This window comes from Fistularia commersonii, chromosome 2, assembly GCF_037954325.1.
Source record: "Fistularia commersonii isolate RoL2024-O1a breed Wild chromosome 2, RoL_Fcom_v1.0, whole genome shotgun sequence".
Taxonomy (NCBI): domain Eukaryota; kingdom Metazoa; phylum Chordata; class Actinopteri; order Syngnathiformes; family Fistulariidae; genus Fistularia; species Fistularia commersonii.
The window spans coordinates 27,994,736-28,015,793 of NC_141285.1; the positions used below are offsets into that span (position 1 = coordinate 27,994,736).

Below are 21,058 nucleotides of genomic sequence, written 5' to 3' on the forward strand. Positions count from 1 at the left end.
CGCTGTCAATCAAAGGTACGGCGGGGCGGCGAGGACCCGAGCGCCGTCCAATCAGGACGACTCGCCGGGTTCCCGTCCAATCAGAAGGCTCGGCCCGAGCGGGGGGGTCCTCGCCGACCCTCCGCGGGTCTGCAGGGGAGCTCGGTGGACCTCACGACATCTGCAAAGGGCTGGCTGAGCCCTCACACACACACACACACACACACACACACACACACACACGCACTCACACACACACACACACACGTGGGGGGGGTTGTTGTGTGACGCATCATCACAGCTCCTGTTTGTTGTCCTGACTCCACCCCCTCCGCTCGCCACGTTACCACGGTTACAGTCCCACGCACTGTCCTGTCGTGATCCGTCGGCATGGCAACCCGCTGCCCATCTGCTGCCGGGGGAAGCGAAGCGGCGGCGATGAAGGGGTGGGGGGTCGGGGGGGGGGGGGGGGGGGGGGGGGAGTACCTACAAACTGTGATGGAGTGAAGCTCTCCTTGTGAAAGTCCTGGCCGAGCGTCTGCTCCTCCTCGCCACGCCGGCGCCGCCGTTCCCGTCCGACGGCCCGACCCAGAAGGAAACCGCCAGCCTCTCAGGATTCTTTGTGGGCGCCGGCGTCCACGGCGCCGGCGGGCGGCTCGGCCTGCTGGCCGTTCTTGCTCTTGCCCCTGTCGCTGGACGACGCCACCTTCAGGCTCTTGGAGATCTTGGCGTGGCGGTGGCGCTCCTTGGCGGCGGCGTCCTGCGGCAGCGTGGGGCTGGAGTGCGCCCGCTGCAGGCCGCCGTCGTCGAACAGGCGCGACTCGAAGGCGGCCAGGTCGCTGGCGCCGGAGGACAGCTTGGCCCGCAGCAGCATGGCGTACGTACCGTATCGGGTTTTCTGAGGAGACAGGAAGTGATGTCATCAGTGAACCCCCAACACACACACACACACACACACACAGGTAAAAGGCTGTCCAATAAGGGGAAATGTGTTCTGCAGCAGGACGGGTCCAAACTGGGGACTCACCTCGAACTCCAAGTACTCCCGTCTCAGCTTCTGCTCTTCCAGCTCACGACCTTTGACCTTGCGGTCGGGGGAGGCGGCGCCGAGCTCGCCGAGCTCCGAGGAGACCGCCCGGAACCGGTTTTCGTGGGACTTCACCTGCTCCTCCTGGGGGGGGTTAGAGAGCACAGGTGAGACGGCCGCGGGGGTTCCGGGGGTTCCGGGGGTTCCGGGGTCACCTGGGTCAGCTTGGTGTTGGACCCGGGCAGCAGCGGCCGGCTGAACCTCTTCTGGGAGCCGATGGCGGCGGGGAAGGGGGGGGCGGAGAACATGGCCGCCACCAGGTTGATGCGGGTGATCCAGGACTGCATCTGCTCGGCGTTGCTATGGACACAAGAGACACGCTCAGCGCCGGGCGACCTTTGACCCCGGGGAACAGGGGGGCGGGGCTTACGCCGCCTGCAGCAGGAACACCCGCCAGTCGGCCGTCCTCAGGTAGAAGACGTGCGGCCTCTTGCTGTAGTCGGCGGCCCGCATGGCCAGCGAGTGGTGCACCGACACGGCGTTCTTCACGTCCTCCTCCGTCAGCTCGCGCTCCGCCCGGTACTCGTCCTGTCGGCCAATCACAGCACGGACGGCGTCAAGCGGGACGCCGGCGTTCTGTTATTCCTCCTCCCGGAGGACAGTCTGGAGAACATCTCGTCAACATTTGTATTCTTAGATTCTGACATCCCTCAGCTTCCTTACCGTCTTCCTATAATCACTTATTTTAATTTTATTGGCTACTTTGTTCCTATTTTTATCCAAAGTTCTAGTTTGATGCACCTCCACTGCTTTCAGCAAGAAGAGATGGGATTTAAACAGAATTCCGATTCGGCGAAGAAGAGCTTCGCTGTGGATCTGCTGTCCTGTCGCCACGGAAACCACCGTCTGGCCCAGACGTACCTTCTGCAGGTAGAGAACCAGCCCCTTCAACATGGCGTAGAAGGACTTCCAGCCTCGTTTGCCTCGCGGCGCTGAAACACACCGAGCATTATGGGGTGTCAGAACCTCGCCATGGCAACGGCGTCTCGTACGGTCCCACAGCCGGGAAAGGTCACGCCGAAGCGGCGGCGGCGGCGACACCCGGGAAGGATCACATGGACACTCACTCCTCTTCCCGTCGGGGTCGGCGTGGACCTTGCGGACCAGGAAGCCGCTCTTGTAGAGCTCGCCGTCGGCCTGCTGGGCCACGCCCACCAGCGGGTTCCCGCCTCCACCCAGGCGCTTCATGGTGTGGGAGGCGGAGTCTGTGCGCACGTCCGTCAGCTCCGACATGGACTTCCTCAGCTCCTCCTCGTCGCTTCATGTGGACACAAAGAGCTTGGTGAGGGGGGAATATTTGTGCACGCACACACACACACACGCACACACACACACACACACACACACACACAGGACCCGTCTGTGCACGCAGACCCTGCAGTACCACCGCTGACATCAGGGGGCGCCGCTGCCACCTGGAGGACCTGAACCCTGCCTAGCAACCATTGGTCCTCACAGAGGAGACCTCCTGCTAGGCTAGTTCCTCTGTCTACAGCCAGATTGTGTGTGTGTGTGTGTGTGTGTGTGTGTGTGCGTGCGCGCACAATGTTGGGCTGCTGACCTGTAATTATAACTAGGAAAGAAGGAGGTTACCATGGCAACAGAGGCTTAAATAACAGTGGGGCAGCAGGGTGAGTGGCACACACACACACACACACACACACACATACGCATACGGGTGCACACCCGTCCAGAACACAGTTGTTGGATCTGAACTCACATGGTCCACTGGAGCTTCTCATTCTTGATGGAGCTGTAGAGGGTCTGTGGAGACACAACACAACGTCACACACACACACACACACACACACACACAAACAGACCCTTTTCAGATGCAGGGTTCCTCTGCACGTGTCCTGAAGAACGTGCAGAGGAACCCGCTCGGGCCGAGGAGCTCCGGCCGGAGGTCCCTCCAGGAGACGTGACGGCCCCCCCGCCCGCCTCTTCTCCCTGCCGTGCGGCGGCGTACCTTCTTCTTGCGCCCGTGCGGGTGCTGCTGGGCGTCCTGTGTTTTCCCCAGCAGGTCGGGGAAGGCCAGCGGTTTGAGGGAGCGTGAGCGCGGCGTCCGCGGGTACCGGAAGGGGTCCGAGTCCCGGGCGTCCCTCCCGCTGCGCACCGAGCACAGCGAGCGGGAGCGGGAGCGGCCCGTGGAGTGGATGCTGTTCACGCCGATCATGGCGGGGCTGGCGGCGGCGGCGGCGGCGGCGGGTCGGGGCGCGGAGGCGGACGATCATCCGCGGCGGGGAGGACCCGTCGCCCAGGCGGCGCCGCCGCGCTCAAAACCGGAGGGGCGGAGACGCTAACGGTCGGAGCTAACGCTAAGACCCGGAGTATATGCTAACGTCAGAGCTAACGCTAACGCCCCTTTCGGAACCAGGAGCTGCTCGGACCCGGATTCTAATCCAGGTTCCTGACGGAGCCGTCCATCCGGGCTCCTTCCAGGAGCCTCGGCCAGGAATTATTGATGAGCAGACGTGGATTATTCATGCACGGATCACTATTTATACCTTTGTGTTCTATTATCCCAAAGATACCTCAGATGAGATCACCAGACACCAGACACACACTTCAGTTTGGAAGAAGTTAACACACAAACGTTCAAACTATTGTTAAACATCCCTTTCTATTCTATTTTGACATAAACGGGGTTCTACGCTCTGCGGAGATTAGAAAGGTTCCTCCGGGTCTCTCCGAGATCCACCCCCTCCGTCCGGACCGGCAGCAGCCACCGGGAGGAGGAGGAGGAGGAGGAGGAGGAGGATGCTGAAGGTGATGAAGATGAGGAGGAGCCCCCCCGCCCCCCCGGTCCTCGGAGCACTTTGGTGCAGAAAGACGGCAGGAGGAGGAAGGACACGGAGGGACGGCTGGTCCAGAGGCCGAACACCAGGAGGACACGCAGAGACCGGCAGGTGGACGCTGGAGAAGAAGGACTCGTCCTGTTGATCCTGCTGAAAACGGAGGGATGAGAAGAATCTCTCCGTCCTGCTGCTCTGATCTCCTCGTCCTCCTGCGGCTCCCCTTCTTCTTCTTCTTCTTCTTCTCCTCCTTCTCCTTCTTCTTCTTCTATCCCTCCGTCACCATCTGGTCCTCTTGGCCGGATCCCCTCTTCTTCCTCATCTTCTCCTTCTTCTTCTCCTCCTCTGTCTGAACTGTTGAGGATGTTGCTCTCCCTCTCTCTCTCTCTCTCTCTCTCTCTCTCTCTCTCTCTCTCCCTCTCTCTCTCTCTCTCTCTCTCTCTCTCAATGCGCATTTTCTCCCTCCGCTGCAGCAGCCAATCACAGCGCAGAGACCGGGGGAGAGCCCCCCGGCCCCGCCCCCTCACAGCTGTCAATCAAGCCGCTCTCAGCCTGCATGGAGAGGCCTCCAGGAGAAGGCTGGAGATAAGGACTCCAATGTGACTCATCCACTCAGGACGAGGAGGTGGAGCTGGAGGTGAGGCTGAAGGTGAAGGTGGAGATCAAGTTGGAGATGAGGTGACGATGGAGGTGGAGGTGAGGGTGAACTCAGGCGTGAAGGTGAAGGCGGTGGAGAAGGTAGAGGTGAAGGTGAGGGAGGGGGTGAAGGTAGAGGTGAATGAAATGAATGATCTTCTAGAAAACATCTCCTTCTGATCAGATTGAGGTCGGGAGTCGGAGGACCTCTGGAACGAAGCGATGCTTATTTTCTGCACATGCAAACACTTGCAGTGTGTCGAAGCTCCAGGATGATGCAGGAAGAAGCAGCTCTGAGGGTGTAAAGCCCAGGGTGGACCTCGCCTCCTCGCCTCCTCCTCGCCCTGCTTTAGTCTAAAAGCTGGATGTTTGCTAGAAGATGCAGAAGTCATTCCTGAGCAGCAGGAGAATCCGTCTATCCTGGAGACGTGGGAGTGTCACATGACGGCTGGCGGCCAATCACAGGTCTGGACAGGATGGTGGGCGTGTCTCTCCAGACAGAGGACTTGGACCAGGAACCTCCATCCCAGTGTGCATCACAGTGTGTGTGTGTGTGTGTGTGTGTGTGTGTGTGTGGCCAGTGTCTTACCTTCAGCAGGTCCTTTGGAAAGTCTTTTCCATCGTTCAGTCCTTCAAGATTAGCGATGAACTGACTGCAGGACATCCTCTTCCCCACATTCTACACACACACACACACACACACACACACACACACACACACAGGTGTAGAGGGTGAGCTGAGGCTCCTGCAGGTGGAGCATGGAGCAGGTCTCCATCATGAGACTCACGTTTCCATGAAGGTCGGTGTTCAGCAGCATGACGGCGCAGGTCAGGGTGTGGACGCTGTCTGGAGACGGACGGACAGACGGACAGACGGGCCGTCAGTCTGGCAGGCGGACGGACGGACGGACGGACGGACGGACGGACGGTATGAAGGTACCTTCAGTGGTCTGTGTCTCAGGGTTGCTCTGCATGAATCTTCTGGAGAAGTGAGCCAGGACTCGTTCTCTCTCCTGAGTCTCTCCCACCAGAGCAAACTGACCGAGGAACCTCCTGCACACAGACCGCTAGTTAGCCCCGCTAGTTAGCCTCCCGAGCTAACCTCCTTATCCCGGTCCCCCCGTTAACCTTTAGTCTCAGTTCACGACTCATTACCCCGTCGCCGCCCGTGGGTTGTCCACGCTTGTTTCCACGGTAACACTAACCTGAGCGCCTGGTCGATGGTCATACTGGTGAAATCAAAGTGGCCCAAGTATTCTTCTGCCACCTTCTGGCTGAAATCATTACTGCAGGGACATCAAACACATCAGCCACATCAAACACAGACGAGTCACATCAAACACAGACGAGTCACATCAAACACACCAGTAACATCAAACACATGAGTCACATCAACACACCAGTCACATCAAACACACCAGTCACATCAAACACAAACAAGTCACATCAAACACAGACGAGTCACATCAAACATACCAGTCACATCAAACACATGAGTCACATCAAACAGACGAGTCACATCGACCACAGACAAGTCACATCAAACACAAACGAGTCACATCAAACACAGACGAGTCACATCAAACACACCAGTCACATCAAACACACCAGTCACATCAAACACACCAGTCACATCAAACACAAACAAGTCACATCAAACACAGACGAGTCACATCAAACACAGACGAGTCACATCAAACATACCAGTCACATCAAACACGAGTCACATCGACCACAGACGAGTCACATCAAACACAGACGAGTCACATCAAACACAGACGAGTCACATGGTACACAGACGAGTCACATCACACACAGACGAGTCACATCAAACACACCAATAACATCAGACACAGACGAGTCACATGGTACACAGACGAGTCACATCAAACTCAGACGAGTCACATGGCAGAGTAGTCACATCAAACAGACAAGTCACATCAAACACACGAGTCACATCAAACACACGAGTCACATCAACCAGAGACGAATCACATCAAACACAGACGAGTCACATGGCACACAGACGAGTCACATGGCACACAGACGAGTCACATGGCACACAGACGGGTCACATGGCACACAGACGAGTCACATCAAACACAGACAAGTCACGTCGACCACAAACGAGTCACATCAAACACAGACGAGTCACATCAAACACAGACGAGTCACGTCGACCACAAACGAGTCACATCAAACACAGACGAGTCACACGGCAAACAGACGAGTCACATCAAACACAGTCGAGTCACATCGACCAGAGACGAGTCACATCGACCACAGACGAGTCACATGGCACACAGACGAGTCACATGGCACACAGACGGGTCACATGGCACACAGACGAGTCACATCAAACACAGACGAGTCACGTCGACCACAGACGAGTCACATCAAACACAGACGAGTCATGTCGACCACAAACGAGTCACATCAAACACAGACGAGTCACACGGCAAACAGACGAGTCACATCAAACACAGTCGAGTCACATCAAACACAGACGAGTCATGTCGACCACAAACGAGTCACATCAAACACAGACGAGTCACATCAAACACAGATGAGTCACATGGCACACAGACGAGTCACACGGCAAACAGATCAGTCACATGGCACACAGACGAGTCACATCAAACACAGACGAGTCACATCAAACACAGACGAGTCATGTCGACCACAAACGAGTCACATCAAACACAGACGAGTCATGTCGACCACAAACGAGTCACATCAAACACAGACGAGTCACATCAAACACAGATGAGTCACATCAAACACAGACGAGTCACACGGCAAACAGATCAGTCACATCAAACACAGACGAGTCACATCAAACACAGACGAGTCACATCAAACACAGACGAGTCATGTCGACCACAAACGAGTCACATCACACACAGACGAGTCACATCAAACACAGATGAGTCACATCAAACACAGACGAGTCACGTCGACCACAAACGAGTCACATCAAACACAGACGAGTCACACGGCAAACAGACCAGTCACATCAAACACAGACGAGTCATGTCGACCACAAACGAGTCACATCAAACACAGACGAGTCACATCAAACACAGACGAGTCACGTCGACCACAAACGAGTCACATCAAACACAGACAAGTCACACGGCAAACAGACGAGTCACATGGCACACAGACGAGTCACATGGCACACAGACGAGTCACATGGCACACAGACGAGTGCCATTGTAGGCAGACTGACTTCTTCCCCAGGTGTCTGGCAACATCGGACTTCTTGAATCCGTCCAGGTTGTAGAGTCTTTTGGCGAGTCGCTTGGCGGCCTGCAGGTCAGGCTTGGTGCCGTTGGCCAGCGCGTCGTCGCTGCCGCCGAGCGCCAGCCGCTCGGCCACGTCGGCCTGCGGGTAGAGGAGCTCCGGAGGCCGGTCGGCCGGTCGCTCCCTGCAGAGAAAGACACCGTCACTTCCCTCCCGCAGGTCCGAAGGTCACTTCCCCCTCCAAACCCGGTCATTACGATTCAAAGATCTCGGCTTCCATTCGGACGCGGGAAGCCGCCGCCCGCCCGCCGCCAGCCCCGGGGGTCAGAGGTCGCAGGAGCCGAGGAGGAACGGGAGCAGCCGGACCCGACGGACCTTCTCATCCGGCAGACCAGCAGAGGCCGGCTGAGGAAGTGAAGGCACCTACGAAGCGTCCCGGGGAGGAAGTGGCTACGGAGGGCGGACCGCTTCCTCACAACAACTTCCTGTCTGGTTTCAGGTGGTGTCAGAGTCTCCGCCTCCAAACACAGAAGGTCCAGGAGGAGCTGAATGAGGAGAGCAGGTTGTTTTCACGGTGGTCTCAGGAAGTCACCCGGTCGTTTCCGGGAGCCAAGCGCCGCCACGGAGCCACTTCCTGGACGGAGGCGGGGCTTCCAAGGGCTCCCGTGTGAGCGGATCGGCGGCGTCTCCTCACGTGCCGACCAGAGAAGACATGCTGGACGTGGTCCGGATGTTTCTGTGAGCGAGGCCTTCCTTCCTTCATCCCGACAGAAATAACCCTCTGGGCAGGAAGCGGCTCCACACAAACACCCCGGGGTCTCTGCAGGGTCCGGCCTGCAGGGGGCGCCGCTCGGCGGGCCGGGTTCTCACGGGTTCTCACGGGTTCTCATGGGTTCTCACGGGTTCTCATGGGTTCTCACGGGTTCTCACGGGTTCTCATGGGTTCTCCGGACGGCGGGCGCGTCGGAGCAGCTGCTGGAGCAAATATAGTCCATGTAATGACAGGGCCTTCTTTCCGGGCCGCCACGGGCCACGTTGCAGCGCCGCAGACTGCGGGCGGCGGGCGGCGGGCCACCGTGCCCACGGACACTGGCCACGGGCCACACAGGTGCTCCGCTGACTGGTTCCGGTCTGATCCCATGTGATCCAACATAGACTTCCAAAAACACACGCCGGATTAGATCCTTCCTGCGCCGCCTCAGGAAGTCCGGCCTGCCTCGGGAGCTGCCGGTCCAGCTCTGCACCCCCAGGACCGTCCGGGACCAGGACCCCACCGGAGTGAGAAGATCGCTGTGGAGCCGTCGCACCAGGACCTCCTGTCCTCTCCAGCCCTCTGGGAGGAGGGACGGATCACGAGCAGACACCACAGAAGCTTCTCCACACAAGCCCATAGAGCCTCTACAACATGACACCTGGACCTCATCATCTATGAGACCTGGACCTCATCATCTATGAGACCTGGACCTCATCATCTATGAGACCTGGACCTCATCATCTATGAGACCTGGACCTCATCATCTATGAGTTGTGGACCTCATCATCTATGAGACCTGGACCTCATCATCTATGAGACCTGGACCTCATCATCTCCTCGGTGGACCTCTTATCTGCAGCACAATGAACACTCTGCCTTCTCACTTCAACACACACTCTGTGCATACATATACACATATATATATAAATATGCATACATATACACATATATATATAAATATGCATACATATACACATATATATATAAATATGCATACATATACACATACATGTATATGAATATATATATATGCATCTCTCTCTATATATGTATATATATAGAGATACAGATACACACAGACTATTTGTTTACTCACTACATACAATTATACTGTACACATTGTATGTAAACACACTGTTTATCTATAGAAATGTATGGATACACAGTGCACAAATAGTGCACAAAGTGTCACTGCTGCTGCTCATACACACTGTGAACAATGTACACAATGCAAATATACACACTGTGTGTACACACTGTACTTACTGAATACACACATTCACTTCCACTGTACACACAGTATAAACCACTGTAAATATGTAGCTAACCTGCACCTGGACAACGGATAGGTGGAAATTAGTGGACCTTCGGGGGTAGGTAGGGATCATCTGAGGTAGTTAGTGCTTCTCTGGGGTAGTCAGTAGTAGTTTGGGGATACTTTGGGGTACTTTGGGGGTAATCAGTAGTAGTTGAGGGTAGTCAGTAGCGGGCAGGGGGTAGTTAGTGGTGGTCAGACCCTAGTTGTCTGGGGGTAGTTAGTGGTGTTCTGGGGTAGTTAGTGGTGCTCTGACTGTAGTCGTCTGGGGGTAGTTAGTGGTGGTCTGGGGGTAGTTAGTGGTGGTCTGGGGGTAGTTAGCGGTGGTCTGGCAATAGTGGTCTGGGGCTAGTTAGTGGTGGTCTGGCAGTGGTGGTCTGGGGGTAGTTAGAGGTGGTCTGGGGGTAGTTAGTGGTGGTCTGGGGGTAGTTAGTGGTGGTCTTGCAATAGTGGTCTGGGGGTAGTTAGTGGTGGTCTGGGGGTAGTTAGTGGTGGTAGGGCAGTAGTGGTCTGGGGGTAGTTAGTGGTGGTCTGGCAATAGTGGTCTGGGGGTAGTTAGTGGTGGTCTGGGGGTAGTTAGTGGTGGTCTGGGGGTAGTCAGTGGCTGTCTGGGAGTATCGGGGTGTTAGCCCTCCATGCGGTGTGATGTGTGGCGCCCCAGGAAGCAGCGTACTCACCTGTACACGGCAGGGTAGGGCGGAGCATACAAGTACCTGTCCTCCAGAGCTCCGCCCCCCCAGCACAGCAGGTATCTGGCCATGTCCGGTCCACCCGCTCACCGTCGCTGCCGGCCCACGCCGTCGGGCCGCGCCGCCGCCCGCAACATCATGCGTCCGCGTCCCCGAGCGGGACGCCGCCCTCCCCCCCGCCCGCCGAGGTGTCCGTCCGCAGCGTCTCCGTGGCGACGGGCGTCCACATCTGTTTCTCCTCGCGGGATCCTCCGGCGGCGCTCCTCGGCTCGGGCGCTCTTGGGTTCCCTCCTCGTCTTCCTCTTCCCGCTCCTCCTCCCTCTCCACCGAGCTCCTCCTCCTGGCTTCTCCTCGCTCTCGCTCCGTCTTTGTACATCAGCTGCTTTTCTCTTCCTCGGAGGGAAGGAGGTCTGCGCTTCCTCCCGGTTTGACCCGGGACGCTCCTCCCTCTGGCTCCGCCTCCTCCCTCTGGCTCCGCCTCCTCCCCTCCCCCAAACTCTCTTTGTCTCCTCGTCTTCCTCTCGCTACGTCCACCTTCCTGGAAGTTCCTCCGCATCTCGGCCTCAGCCAGCAGCAAAACAACTCCTCCGGGTTCTCAAGGCTGCGCCGGGTTTCTCCCGCTTTGAGGGAAAACTCAAACGCACACACACACTTTTCCACAAAGACCAGGTTCTGGCATCTTTGGGCCTCCAGACCCTCCTGATGAACCCCAGAACCACTGCTGACACTGACTCCTCCTCTGCACCTCCAAATATCTCAGTGTTTGGACTCAAGGAACAGCAAGGTCAAAGGTCACAGATGGAATAGATCCGTATGGTGAGTGTGTGTGTGTGTGTGTGTGTGTGTGTGTGTGTGTGTGTGTGTGTGTGTGTGTGGAATTTCCCCATATCAGCTGATCACAGAGCAAATCCTGCCTCTGGTCTCGGTTGTCAGGAAGTTTCCAGCAGAGGCGTCTGGCGGGAGTATCGGTCCACGCCCTGAACACCCCCAAAACACACACACACACACAGGCACACACACACACACACAGGCACACACACACACACACACACACACACCAAACACACGCCCTTGTACTTCATCCAGAAACCACATGCGAGTTGGACATTTCAGTACACTTCTGGAACTGAAACGGATTGGACACACACACACACACACACACGCGCACACACACACACACACACACACACACACACCCCTGGGCCACGGGTCAGACGCCTCCTGAACACACAGGAGTGTGTTGTCGGCTGAGTGTGGAGAAGTGAGCCTCCACAGCCGGAGCCTGATTGGATGTTTTTGTGGAAAGCAGCTCAGTGCTGCCCCCTAGAGGCCGTGCCTGGAACTGCACGTGTGTGTGCTTGTTATGCGTCACACACTAATTGAAACCATGTGTTTCTCTGCAGAACACACACACACACACACACACACACACACACACACATATATAGACACAACCTCAGTCTCCACCTTGTGGAAGTCCAGTGTCACTGCAGCATTTGTGAGAGTGTGTGTGTGTGTGTGTGTGTGTGTGTGTGTGTGTGTCTGCAGAGAACACAGAGAACTTGTGTGTACTGCAGAGAACTTGTGTGTACCAACAAGACAAGTGGTTGCTAAGGTTAGTTAACAGTTAATAAAGTCGTGTTGAGTCTCAGGTGTTCATTAACAGAAGCCAGTCGTTATAAGTCCGTAAGCAGTTCTTGCTGGAGATACGAGGTCGTTACCAGAGTGACTAAACTGAACCCTGGTAAACACAGGTAAAGCACTAACCTACCCGCCCGTCTGACCCGCCCGCGCGCCGGCGGCGAGGCCCACGGCTGCACCCACCTGGAGCCGCTGTGGAGCGCCGGCACAGAACTGGCCTTCCTGAAGCCCTCTTTGAGAACGGAGCGTCTCCAGGAGTCCTTCTCGGACCTGGACCTCACAGGGGGGCCGCAGTCGTCCCTGGCGCCGCTCCGAAGCCCCGCCCCCGACGCGCTGAGGGTGATCTGGGACGGGACGCTCTCCGAGGCCGAGGGGTCGCAGCGGGCCAGAGGGGCGAAGCTCAGCTCCATGATCTGCTTCGCGCTCTCGCAGATCTGACTCTGGAGAGGAGAAGAAGATGATGAAGATGCAGGACTCCGGGCCGCCCCGGGAGGACAAACACACTCCGAGCTGAAGGTCGGACCTCCGTCCGCAAGGTCCCGTCGAAGCTCGTGGCTGACGGGTTACCTGGATCTCGGGCGTGAGGGTGGGCAGGTCGAAGGTGAAGACGGAGGTGGAGCCGGAGGTCAGCAGGTCCACGCTGTCCAGGCTGCTGTAGGACGTGCCCTTGGCGCGGTGGGACTCCATGATGGACTCGAAGTGGCGGCTGAAGGAGTCCAGGTTGCTGTCGGAGGGCCGGCGGGGGCTTCCAACCCCCAGAGGAGACTTCAGGCCGCCGTCTGGAGGCCTGGAGGAGCAACACACCCGCACACACCCATCAACCTCCTGTTCCTGGAACCAAAGGTCAGCTCTTCAAGGTGGACGGCAATCTTAGGAACGGAGAACATCTCAGAACATCTCGGCACCTCCCGGGACGCCCCGGTTTAGATCGATGGCCTCGAGATTTGGAACGGTAAACTGTCGGATCGCGTGTTGACCTTTGACCCCGAGCAGGCGTCTCACCCCTTGGGCGGCAGGCCCTCGTCCTCGTCCCTGGAGCTTCTCTGTCTCTGGAGGTCTCCAAGCATGCGGACGCTGGAGCGTCCCGCCTCCCCGTCCCGCTCCTCGCCGTCCTCCCCGCGGCCTCCTGGCGGCGCCGCCGGCGGTCCCGGCGTGAATCGGCGGCTCCCGGGCGCAGAATCTGCTTCGTCCGCCCCGTCCGACTCCGCCTCCGCCTCCGCCCGCATCACCTGCGGGGTCGCCGGCCGGACCGTCAGGCCTCGCGCCGCCCGACGGGTGGGTTTCACATGTCGCCATGGCGACGGCGGCTCACCTCGTCCAGGTCCGTCTCGCGGTAGCAGCGCAGCGGAACGGCGTCCAGGTCCGTCTCCGAGTACTTGATGGTGCGGCGGATGATGCCCGTCTTGGGGGCGGAGCCTCGGGGGTCGGGGGTCACCAGCTCCACCTCGATCTGCCGGACCTCGTGGTGCGATGACCTTTGACCCTGGTGGGCCCGCCTCCTCCGCTGGGCCGAGCCGGCGGGGGAGGGGCCGCCGCGGGGCGCTGCCAAAGGACACACGCATGATGGACAATTCAAACACCACCACTCCCTGAAATGTCACTTCCTGTTCCTGGTGGGGACCATTTCCATGTGAAACACCAGGAGCAACCAACGACCTGAAGATCAGACCACCAAGATCAAACATCTGCTGGTCATGGCTGAACACCAGACTGCTGGCGCTCACCTGTGATGGACCTCCACCAGCTAATAGACCTCCACCAGCTAATAGACCTCCACCAGCTGATGGACCTCCACCAGCTGATGGACCTCCACCAGCTGGTCATCAGTGGTCCAAAGGAGAGTAAAGCTTCTAATAATAGCCAGGGATTACAGGAAGAGGGACTGAGGAACAGGAAGTGAGTGGCGGTGAGAAGCTCCTGGCAGGTGGATCTGCTGATTATTGGATTATTGCAAGCTGCTTGTTTATTTCCCCAGGTCACATGACCACACATCACCTGCTGAGAACGGCAGGATTACTCTCACTAGCTCAGTGCGTACTACTGTCAGGAAAGGGTATGGCCTGGAGTACACCGGCGGTATCAGTGCACACTGTGTGCATACTTTCAGTCCTGACAGCAACACCAGTCTGTGGGACTGCAGAGTTACCTGCCTGTACTCCTGACCCTTGGTGACTGCAGGGTTACGCACCTGTACTCCTAACTCTTGGTGACTGCAGGGTTACGCACCTGTACTCCTAACTCTTGGTGACTGCAGGGTTACGCACCTGTACTCCTAAACCTGTATAGCAGTAGCGATACCGGCCTGCACCCCTGGCCCTCTGTAGTAGCATTACTCTCCTGTGCTCTAGACCTTCTGTAGTAGCAGTATTACCGGCCTGTACTCCTGACCCTGTGTAGCAGTAGTATCTGGGTACCCTGGTCAGCGTACCTTGGCAGCGGTGACTACCTTTCTTCTGTTCGCCAAACAGGAACTCCCACTTGGCCCGGGCGATTCTCTGGGACCTGGCGGACGGGCCGGGGTTGGAGCCTCCGTCCGACTGTAGGACAACAGGAGAACTTCAGGTCAGCGGTGAAAGGGTTCAGCGGTTTTGCCGTCAGATCGGGATGAGACGCCCCTGATGGAAAAACGAGCGTCGCCAAAGTCGACCGAAAAATACCACCTTCGGCAGGAGCCTCAGAGTTCTGGTTCTTTGGACTGAGATCTTCAGCAGCCCTAAACAAAGCAGGTGTTGACTGGACCTTCAGTCCTTCAGACTCAGAACCCATCGGTTAGACCAAAGACCATGAAGACAGAACACCGTAAGCTCAGCGAACAGCTGTGAGGAACGACCGCTGGATCTGCTGGGATACACCAGTGAGCCAGGGACCAAACTTTAGAAGGAGCACCTTCTGAATCCTAACATCACCCTGGAGCCTGTCAATCATCACTGAGCCCGACCCCGAGATCGGAGACCCCTGCCTCTCTGAACCCCGAGACCAGCGGCCCCCGACTCTTCAAACCCAAGAGGCCCTCGAAACCTTCTGACCAGGATAACAAGGACCCACATCTGTCCCTTTCAGCAGGCCGGGTCAGAACCGGGATCAGGTCCTACCGAGAACTTCATCGGTTTGGTTTCATTGGATTGGTTTGCCTCGACATCCAGCCGGACACCGAGGCTCTCTGGACCTTGGTGTGCGGTTGAATTAGATGTTGGCGACCAGCCGATGGACACTTTAGGTTGTTTTCAGTTTGCTTACGAACCGGAGAAAGTCCTCCGAGGTCCAGATGTCTGAACAACAGGGACCTCAAGCCCTGACCTTACAATTGAACCAATCAATGGTTTTCATTTCCAAATGCTGGGGTCGAACTTCTCGTTCAAAGTATTTCTGCGCAGGACGTCTGTCTCTAATTTGGCGGCGACGGTTGTACTTTCTTACTGGGAAAAGAACATCGGCCAATAAAAGCCCCCCCGCCAACCTGTATCCCGGAGCCAGAGTCAGCAGTGCCGTGGCTCGACTGGCTGGACGTTTCAGGAGACAGACTGCCGTTCCTGTCGCCCAGGCTGCCCGTCACCCCGCTGGAGCTCTGAGACCAGGTCCCCCAGACCCCGCTGTGGTCCTGCTCATCCTCCAGCTGATGGGACAAACCCCCAGAAGCCTTCTGGACACCTGCGACACAAGGCTTTGCCGCTCTGTTGTCTAAAACGCTCTTATGTTGCTCCTCTTTGCCGGGAGAGGACATTCTCCATGCGGACTGTCTGTAGCCATCTTCGGGGAGTTTGTCCCGGTCCTGGTCCAACCTGGTCTGTAACCACTCCTGGTGTCTGCAGCTCCAGCTCACGGGGGAACCCTCACTGCTCCGGTAGGAGGAATTGGTCCCGGATGCTTCAGGACCGTCCCTGGGCGGCCACTCGGAGAGCCGTCCCCGCCTCCGCCGCTCCTTCCAGGACGGTCGACGTTCTCCGGTGTACTGCGGCTGCCGGTAGCGGTGCAGGACCGACGGATCCTGGTCGGCAGATGAATTCTCCTGCGGGTCGAGGACCGGCGACTGGGATGGGGCCGAACGCTGAAGCTTGGCAGGGGTGGCTGGAGAGGCCGGGGAGGGGACGCGCCGGCGGGGCAGCAGAGGTGAGATGCGTCCCGGTCGGGTCGGAGGCGATTCTTGGGGTTGCCGTTTACTGTCGTGGTTGTCCGGGCGCAGAGACCTGGGGGAGGCGCTCCTGTCGGGACTAGCATACGGGTGGGAGTCATTTAGCTGTGAACCTCGGGGGTTGGGACTCTCCGATCTCAAGGACTCGGCTGGAGAAGGGGAAGGAGAAGGAGTGCGTCGCTCTGCAAATATGGTGGACAGCTTGGACGCCTCCACGGCTAACTTACAAGCTACGTCGGGACTTGTGGAGGCGGAGACGCTCCTCCTGCCGTTCGAGGGACTGACCACATCGGTGGCTCTGCTGCTGCTCGAGGACGGTTTGTAGTGAGTCTTACTCTTTGAAGGATCCGGATCCCGACGGTTGGTGACGTTAGCATTGGCGCCGATGTGAGCGGCGTGCTGAGCATTGTCAGCTGCCTGGTAGCTAGCCCTGGACTGGGTTCTGGATGGGATCTCGTGCTGGATATCTGTGGGTTTTCCTGCAGGTAAAGGCGAGTGATATTTGCCGGATAACCTCGGGCTGCCGTCCCCCGGCCACAACCTCTGCTGGTTCAGGGCTGTCACATGGGCACCGAGGGTTGGGTGGCCAGGGTAGGCGGTCTGGACGGACAGCCGGTCAGAGGCAGGACTTCTGGGTAATCCGTTCACGGAATTACAGCTGATTTTCCCCTCCAGGTCCAGGAGCTGGGCGTTGGGGGGCAAAGTGACGGTGCTGCGGGGCAGAACGGGGGAACCGGCCCAGGACCGGCAGGGGGAGGACATGTAGTGCCGTGGCAACGTTGGACTGTTTTTGCCACAGCCGTGACTCGCAAACCGACGTCTGAGCTCAGGAGATCCGAACTCCTCCAGCGCTCTGTAGGTGGCATCTCGAGCTACTGCCCCTCTCTGCGGGCAGGACGGCGTCTGTGGACTCAAAGATGGGGAGGGATGATTGGGGTGGGGGTCTCCCGGTCCTAGGGTGCCGTTGTAAGTCAGCGGGTCACTGAGCCTCTTGTGGCGAAGGAAAGGCGGCCCCTCCCTTCTGTTGAGGGTCAGTTCGGATTCGTTCTGGCACACGGAGGTCCGTCGCCCCCCCGTGTTGTGAACGTTACATTTCTCTATGTATCCAAACGTCACCAGCGACGTCTTCCCGTCTTGACCCTCCGGAACTTGCCCTTCGTGGGACCGGCGGCAGCCCCCGGGTGTGGAGGGTACAGTCAGCCTCACCGCCGTTTCCGGGAGGGCGAGGTGGTGCCTCCCCTGGTAGAAGTCCGGGTCAGACAAATGGGCCAGTGAGTCGGGGTGGCCTCGATCGGTGGATCTCGGTACGAGGACTTGGAGTAGCTCGTGTAAGCCGTCGTAAAGGACGTCCTGCCGCTGGAAGTGGGCCGCGGAGTCGGGTCCTTCGGGCTGCCGGAAGTTGACGGACAGCCTGGAGGGGGTTCGGTTCTGCAAGACCGGAGAGAGGTCGGGACTCCGGCTGGGACTGGAAGGTGCCGAGCTCCTCCGAGAATGAGGCAGAACGTCGGGACACTGAAGCATCGGGTGGCTCGTTCCTCCGTCGCCGAGTCCCGGACCCTTCCCTTCCTCTTCGCCCACAGACCTCACCTCCACGTACAGGTGCAGGATTTTACCCGCCTGAGCCATGTTGCCGACGACCTCACCTCCCCGGGACTCTATCGGTGCAAGGACTTGTTTCACCTCAGGAGGAGGGTCACATGTGGGTCGGGGTCCAGATCTGAGCGTCATCGGCTGGTCATTTCTTTAACCTGCAGCAGGAAACACCACAAAGACACCCGTTAGCGCTCATTGTCCGACCACAAATACGAAGAGATTCTCCCATGTCTCTCTCACACACACACACACACACACACACACACACACACACACACACACACACACACACACACACACACACACACACACACACACACACACACACACACACACACACACTTCGCTGATCGGTCCTCTCAGTGGCCAATTACGCCTGATGCTCCCTCGTCCTCTTCAGACAGGATGTGGCTAATTGGCTTAATATCCCCTCTGTGGTTTCATACATCAGAGATCCAGGAGAAAACCAAGTCCTCGAGGTCAAACGTCTGGATTTAATCTTCTCACACAGACTTTGAGATCAAGTAAAGTGAATTCTTGTTTCTTTGCTAATCTCCCCGGTGAAGAGCTCACCTCGTCCATCTTTCACCTCGACAATCTCTCAGGTGTTTCTGGGACGAAGGTCATCTACGCTCCGTTCCGCCTCCGGACCAGAAGGTTCCCGTCAGATTTCCGCGGTGTGTGTTCACACGCCGCCACGCGTCACACATCGGCTACCCGCCTGGCCGGGAGCTCGGCCAATCACGGTGCAGGAACACACCGCCCAACAGCCGATCGGACACGCCGCGTGACGGAACGGCAACGTGGCTCCGAATACAAAAACCTGAACGGAGCACGGTTTCCAGTCTAAATTAGATCAAAAATTTCTCTTCTGCACACAGACACGCCTTTGTCTGCTTTCCCTTCTCCGGCAGAGAGCCGGGACCTCAGCAGCCTCTGGTGTCCTCCATGCTGCCACCCCTGGTCACTCTCCCTTCTGGGTCACTGCTCCACTGGACCGGGATCCTTTTCGTCAGGGATAGTATCCGTGCTTCTCTGGACCTGCTCCGGGGACCCGATGGTAACATGTGACATCGGCGGACGGCCGCCGACTCATTGGCCGAGGCAGGTCCTCACTGGGCCGGCGCCGGACACGAGGACCGCGACCCCGTCTGAATAGAACCAAAGACCGAAACCCCCTGTGGGCTGATGATCCCGTTCGAACTTTGACCCCCGAGCAGGCGGACGGATCTCTCAGGTCTGTCTCGTCGCTCCGCCGGGAGGATCTGGGTCTGACCTTCAGACCAGGACGAGTCCGTTTCTCCTTTGGTATCTGCGGCGGTGACCTTTGAACCCGGTAGGGAGGCAGGGGTCACCGACCTGCCGGTCAAAGTCTGTACGGGTCAGGATCGCACAGCGGCGGTCAGCCATGTTTGCAGCCGGCCGAGGTCGAACACCAGACCGTGTGATCCAGACCCAGTATCACCTGACCCTGAACTCTGACCATGTGGCTTAACACACACACGTGCAAGAACATACACGCATGCAAACACACAAAGACACACATGCACACACAGGAAGTGACAGCATCAGGTGGGCGTATCTCGGATCAGATCTACTTTTCCTGGACTCTGCTAATAGGATTCTACCTCCTCCCGGCATGCACTGTCCTCTCCGACACACACACACACACACACACACACACACACACACACACACACACACACACACACGTATGCACACTTACATAAATACATCCACGCACACACAGTCAGAATGACACACACACACTGAGAAACAGGCATCCCCACACACACAGCAGTAACCTTACCTGGGTGTCCTAGCCACCGCAGCTTCGTCCCCTGGGTTGCCGTGGTAACGTCCTCCTCCTCTCTCTTTCCCTCTCGCCGTCTCTGAAACACTTGTTGTGGCTGCGGCTCATCCTCCGATTATCAATCATCCTCTGGCTCCGCCCCCTCCCTCTTCGGCAGCCAATCCGCCCGCAGGCTTTGCCTCCGCAGCCAATGAGGGTGCGCCCGGCAGATGGCCGGGCAGGTTCGAGGGGGGGGTCCGGTATCAGCACAGATTAAACTCCACACCTTGAGCGTGGCTCCGCGGGCCCCGCCCCCGCAGTGATGTCACCTCAGCGTGGTGACATCATCTCGCTGTAAAAACAAAGATGTCGTCAGCCGGCCGCGGTGCCGTCTGCACAAAGACCATCCTGGTTCCCTGGATGGGGAAGGGGTGGCGTATCCGGGTCCCCGGTACTTCTTTAGCATCTGTGGTGAAACGTCACAAAACAAAGCCTGTCCACGTCGGTCCACGTCGCTGCCGCCGTCGAGCCGGAGAACCTTGAGATCCCATGAAGCTCCTCGCCGGCGTACTCTGACACGCCTCCAGACCGGCTGGACCAGAACCCCTGCAGGCCGGACGCAGAGGTCCTCAATCCAGGGGCCGAGAAGTCTTTCAGTGGGAAACAAAGAGTCCAGGGGTCTTGAAGGGCTTCCAGCTTCCCAGGCTTCTGGACCTGATTCTCCAAATCATTTTTACTCCTTTGTTTTTGGCTTGTTCTCTTGCAAGAAGGTTTTCTTTTGAATATGACAAACAAAAATACTAATAATGATATGACGACATATATATATATATATATATATATATATAATGAGTATACAAGAAAATCAAATATTAAAAAAATACTAGAATATGCTAATGAATAGATAGATAGATAGATAGATAGATAGATAGATAGATAAATAGATAGATTCATTAGCATTTTCGTTAGTATTTGTTTGTATGGTGTTTTCATATTCATACATGTTTTATTAAACTGCAAAGGCCAATACATGGACTGACCCCGAATGCAGACCCGGACCAGCGTCTGAACTCAATATCATCCATTTGTTTCTAATTCCCGTTGTTTCTTGCAACATTGTGAGCTCCAGGCTAACTTTATCGGCCTCTCCTGCCCAGGACATTCGTAAATAAACTCCGGTGGGGTAGAAAGTGTCCTTTCAGAGCCCCGGAGTGACGGTAAAGTGCGGCTCGGAGGTGGAAAGTGAAAGCACACCTGAGCTTTGCGCTGCTCCTCCGGCCTCCGCTCGCCCGAGGAGCCGCCACGCCTCCAGGACCTTTGGTCCGGAGCCGGGTCCGACCGGGTCCGACCGGGTCCGGGACTCGTCCCTCCGGCAATGAAAGGTCAAATCTTCGGGTTGAGG

The 21,058-nt window shown here is 57.3% G+C and overlaps 1 protein-coding gene across 2 annotated transcripts; it reads right to left on the reverse strand.

Annotated features, from left to right (window-relative positions):
- Positions 1-430: 430 nt before the first annotated feature.
- psda (pleckstrin and Sec7 domain containing a) lies at positions 431-19,755 on the reverse strand. 2 transcript variants are annotated; one of them, XM_086176081.1, is made up of 19 exons: positions 19,675-19,755; positions 15,600-18,019; positions 14,571-14,679; positions 13,455-13,684; positions 13,145-13,371; positions 12,710-12,929; positions 12,326-12,582; positions 7,730-7,927; positions 5,703-5,783; positions 5,438-5,550; positions 5,286-5,344; positions 5,087-5,176; positions 2,787-2,830; positions 2,134-2,324; positions 1,928-1,998; positions 1,437-1,594; positions 1,222-1,366; positions 1,007-1,150; positions 431-877 (listed from the first exon to the last, which is right to left on the reverse strand). In XM_086176081.1, exons 2-19 carry the CDS (start codon positions 17,997-17,999, stop codon positions 590-592), a joined length of 5,025 nt encoding a protein of 1,674 aa, XP_086032207.1. In that variant the 5' UTR covers positions 18,000-18,019; positions 19,675-19,755; the 3' UTR covers positions 431-589. The 2 variants fall into 2 exon arrangements, with proteins under 2 accessions (XP_086032207.1, XP_086032214.1); XM_086176088.1 differs by lacking the exon at positions 19,675-19,755 and having other exon boundaries at positions 16,607-16,803.
- Between the last annotated feature and the right edge of the window lie 1,303 nt (positions 19,756-21,058).

Excerpts from the sequence above, each read along its gene's own strand:
- psda (XM_086176081.1), bottom strand. The coding sequence starts at position 17,999 with ATGACGCTCAGATCTGGACCCCGACCCACATGTGACCCTCCTCCTGAG. Across the intron at positions 2,831-5,086 it reads TTCCAAAGGACCTGCTGAAG|ACCCTCTACAGCTCCATCAA; the intron begins GTAAGACACTGG and ends GTGTCTCCACAG. Across the intron at positions 2,325-2,786 it reads GAGAAGCTCCAGTGGACCAT|CGACGAGGAGGAGCTGAGGA; the intron begins GTGAGTTCAGAT and ends GTCCACATGAAG.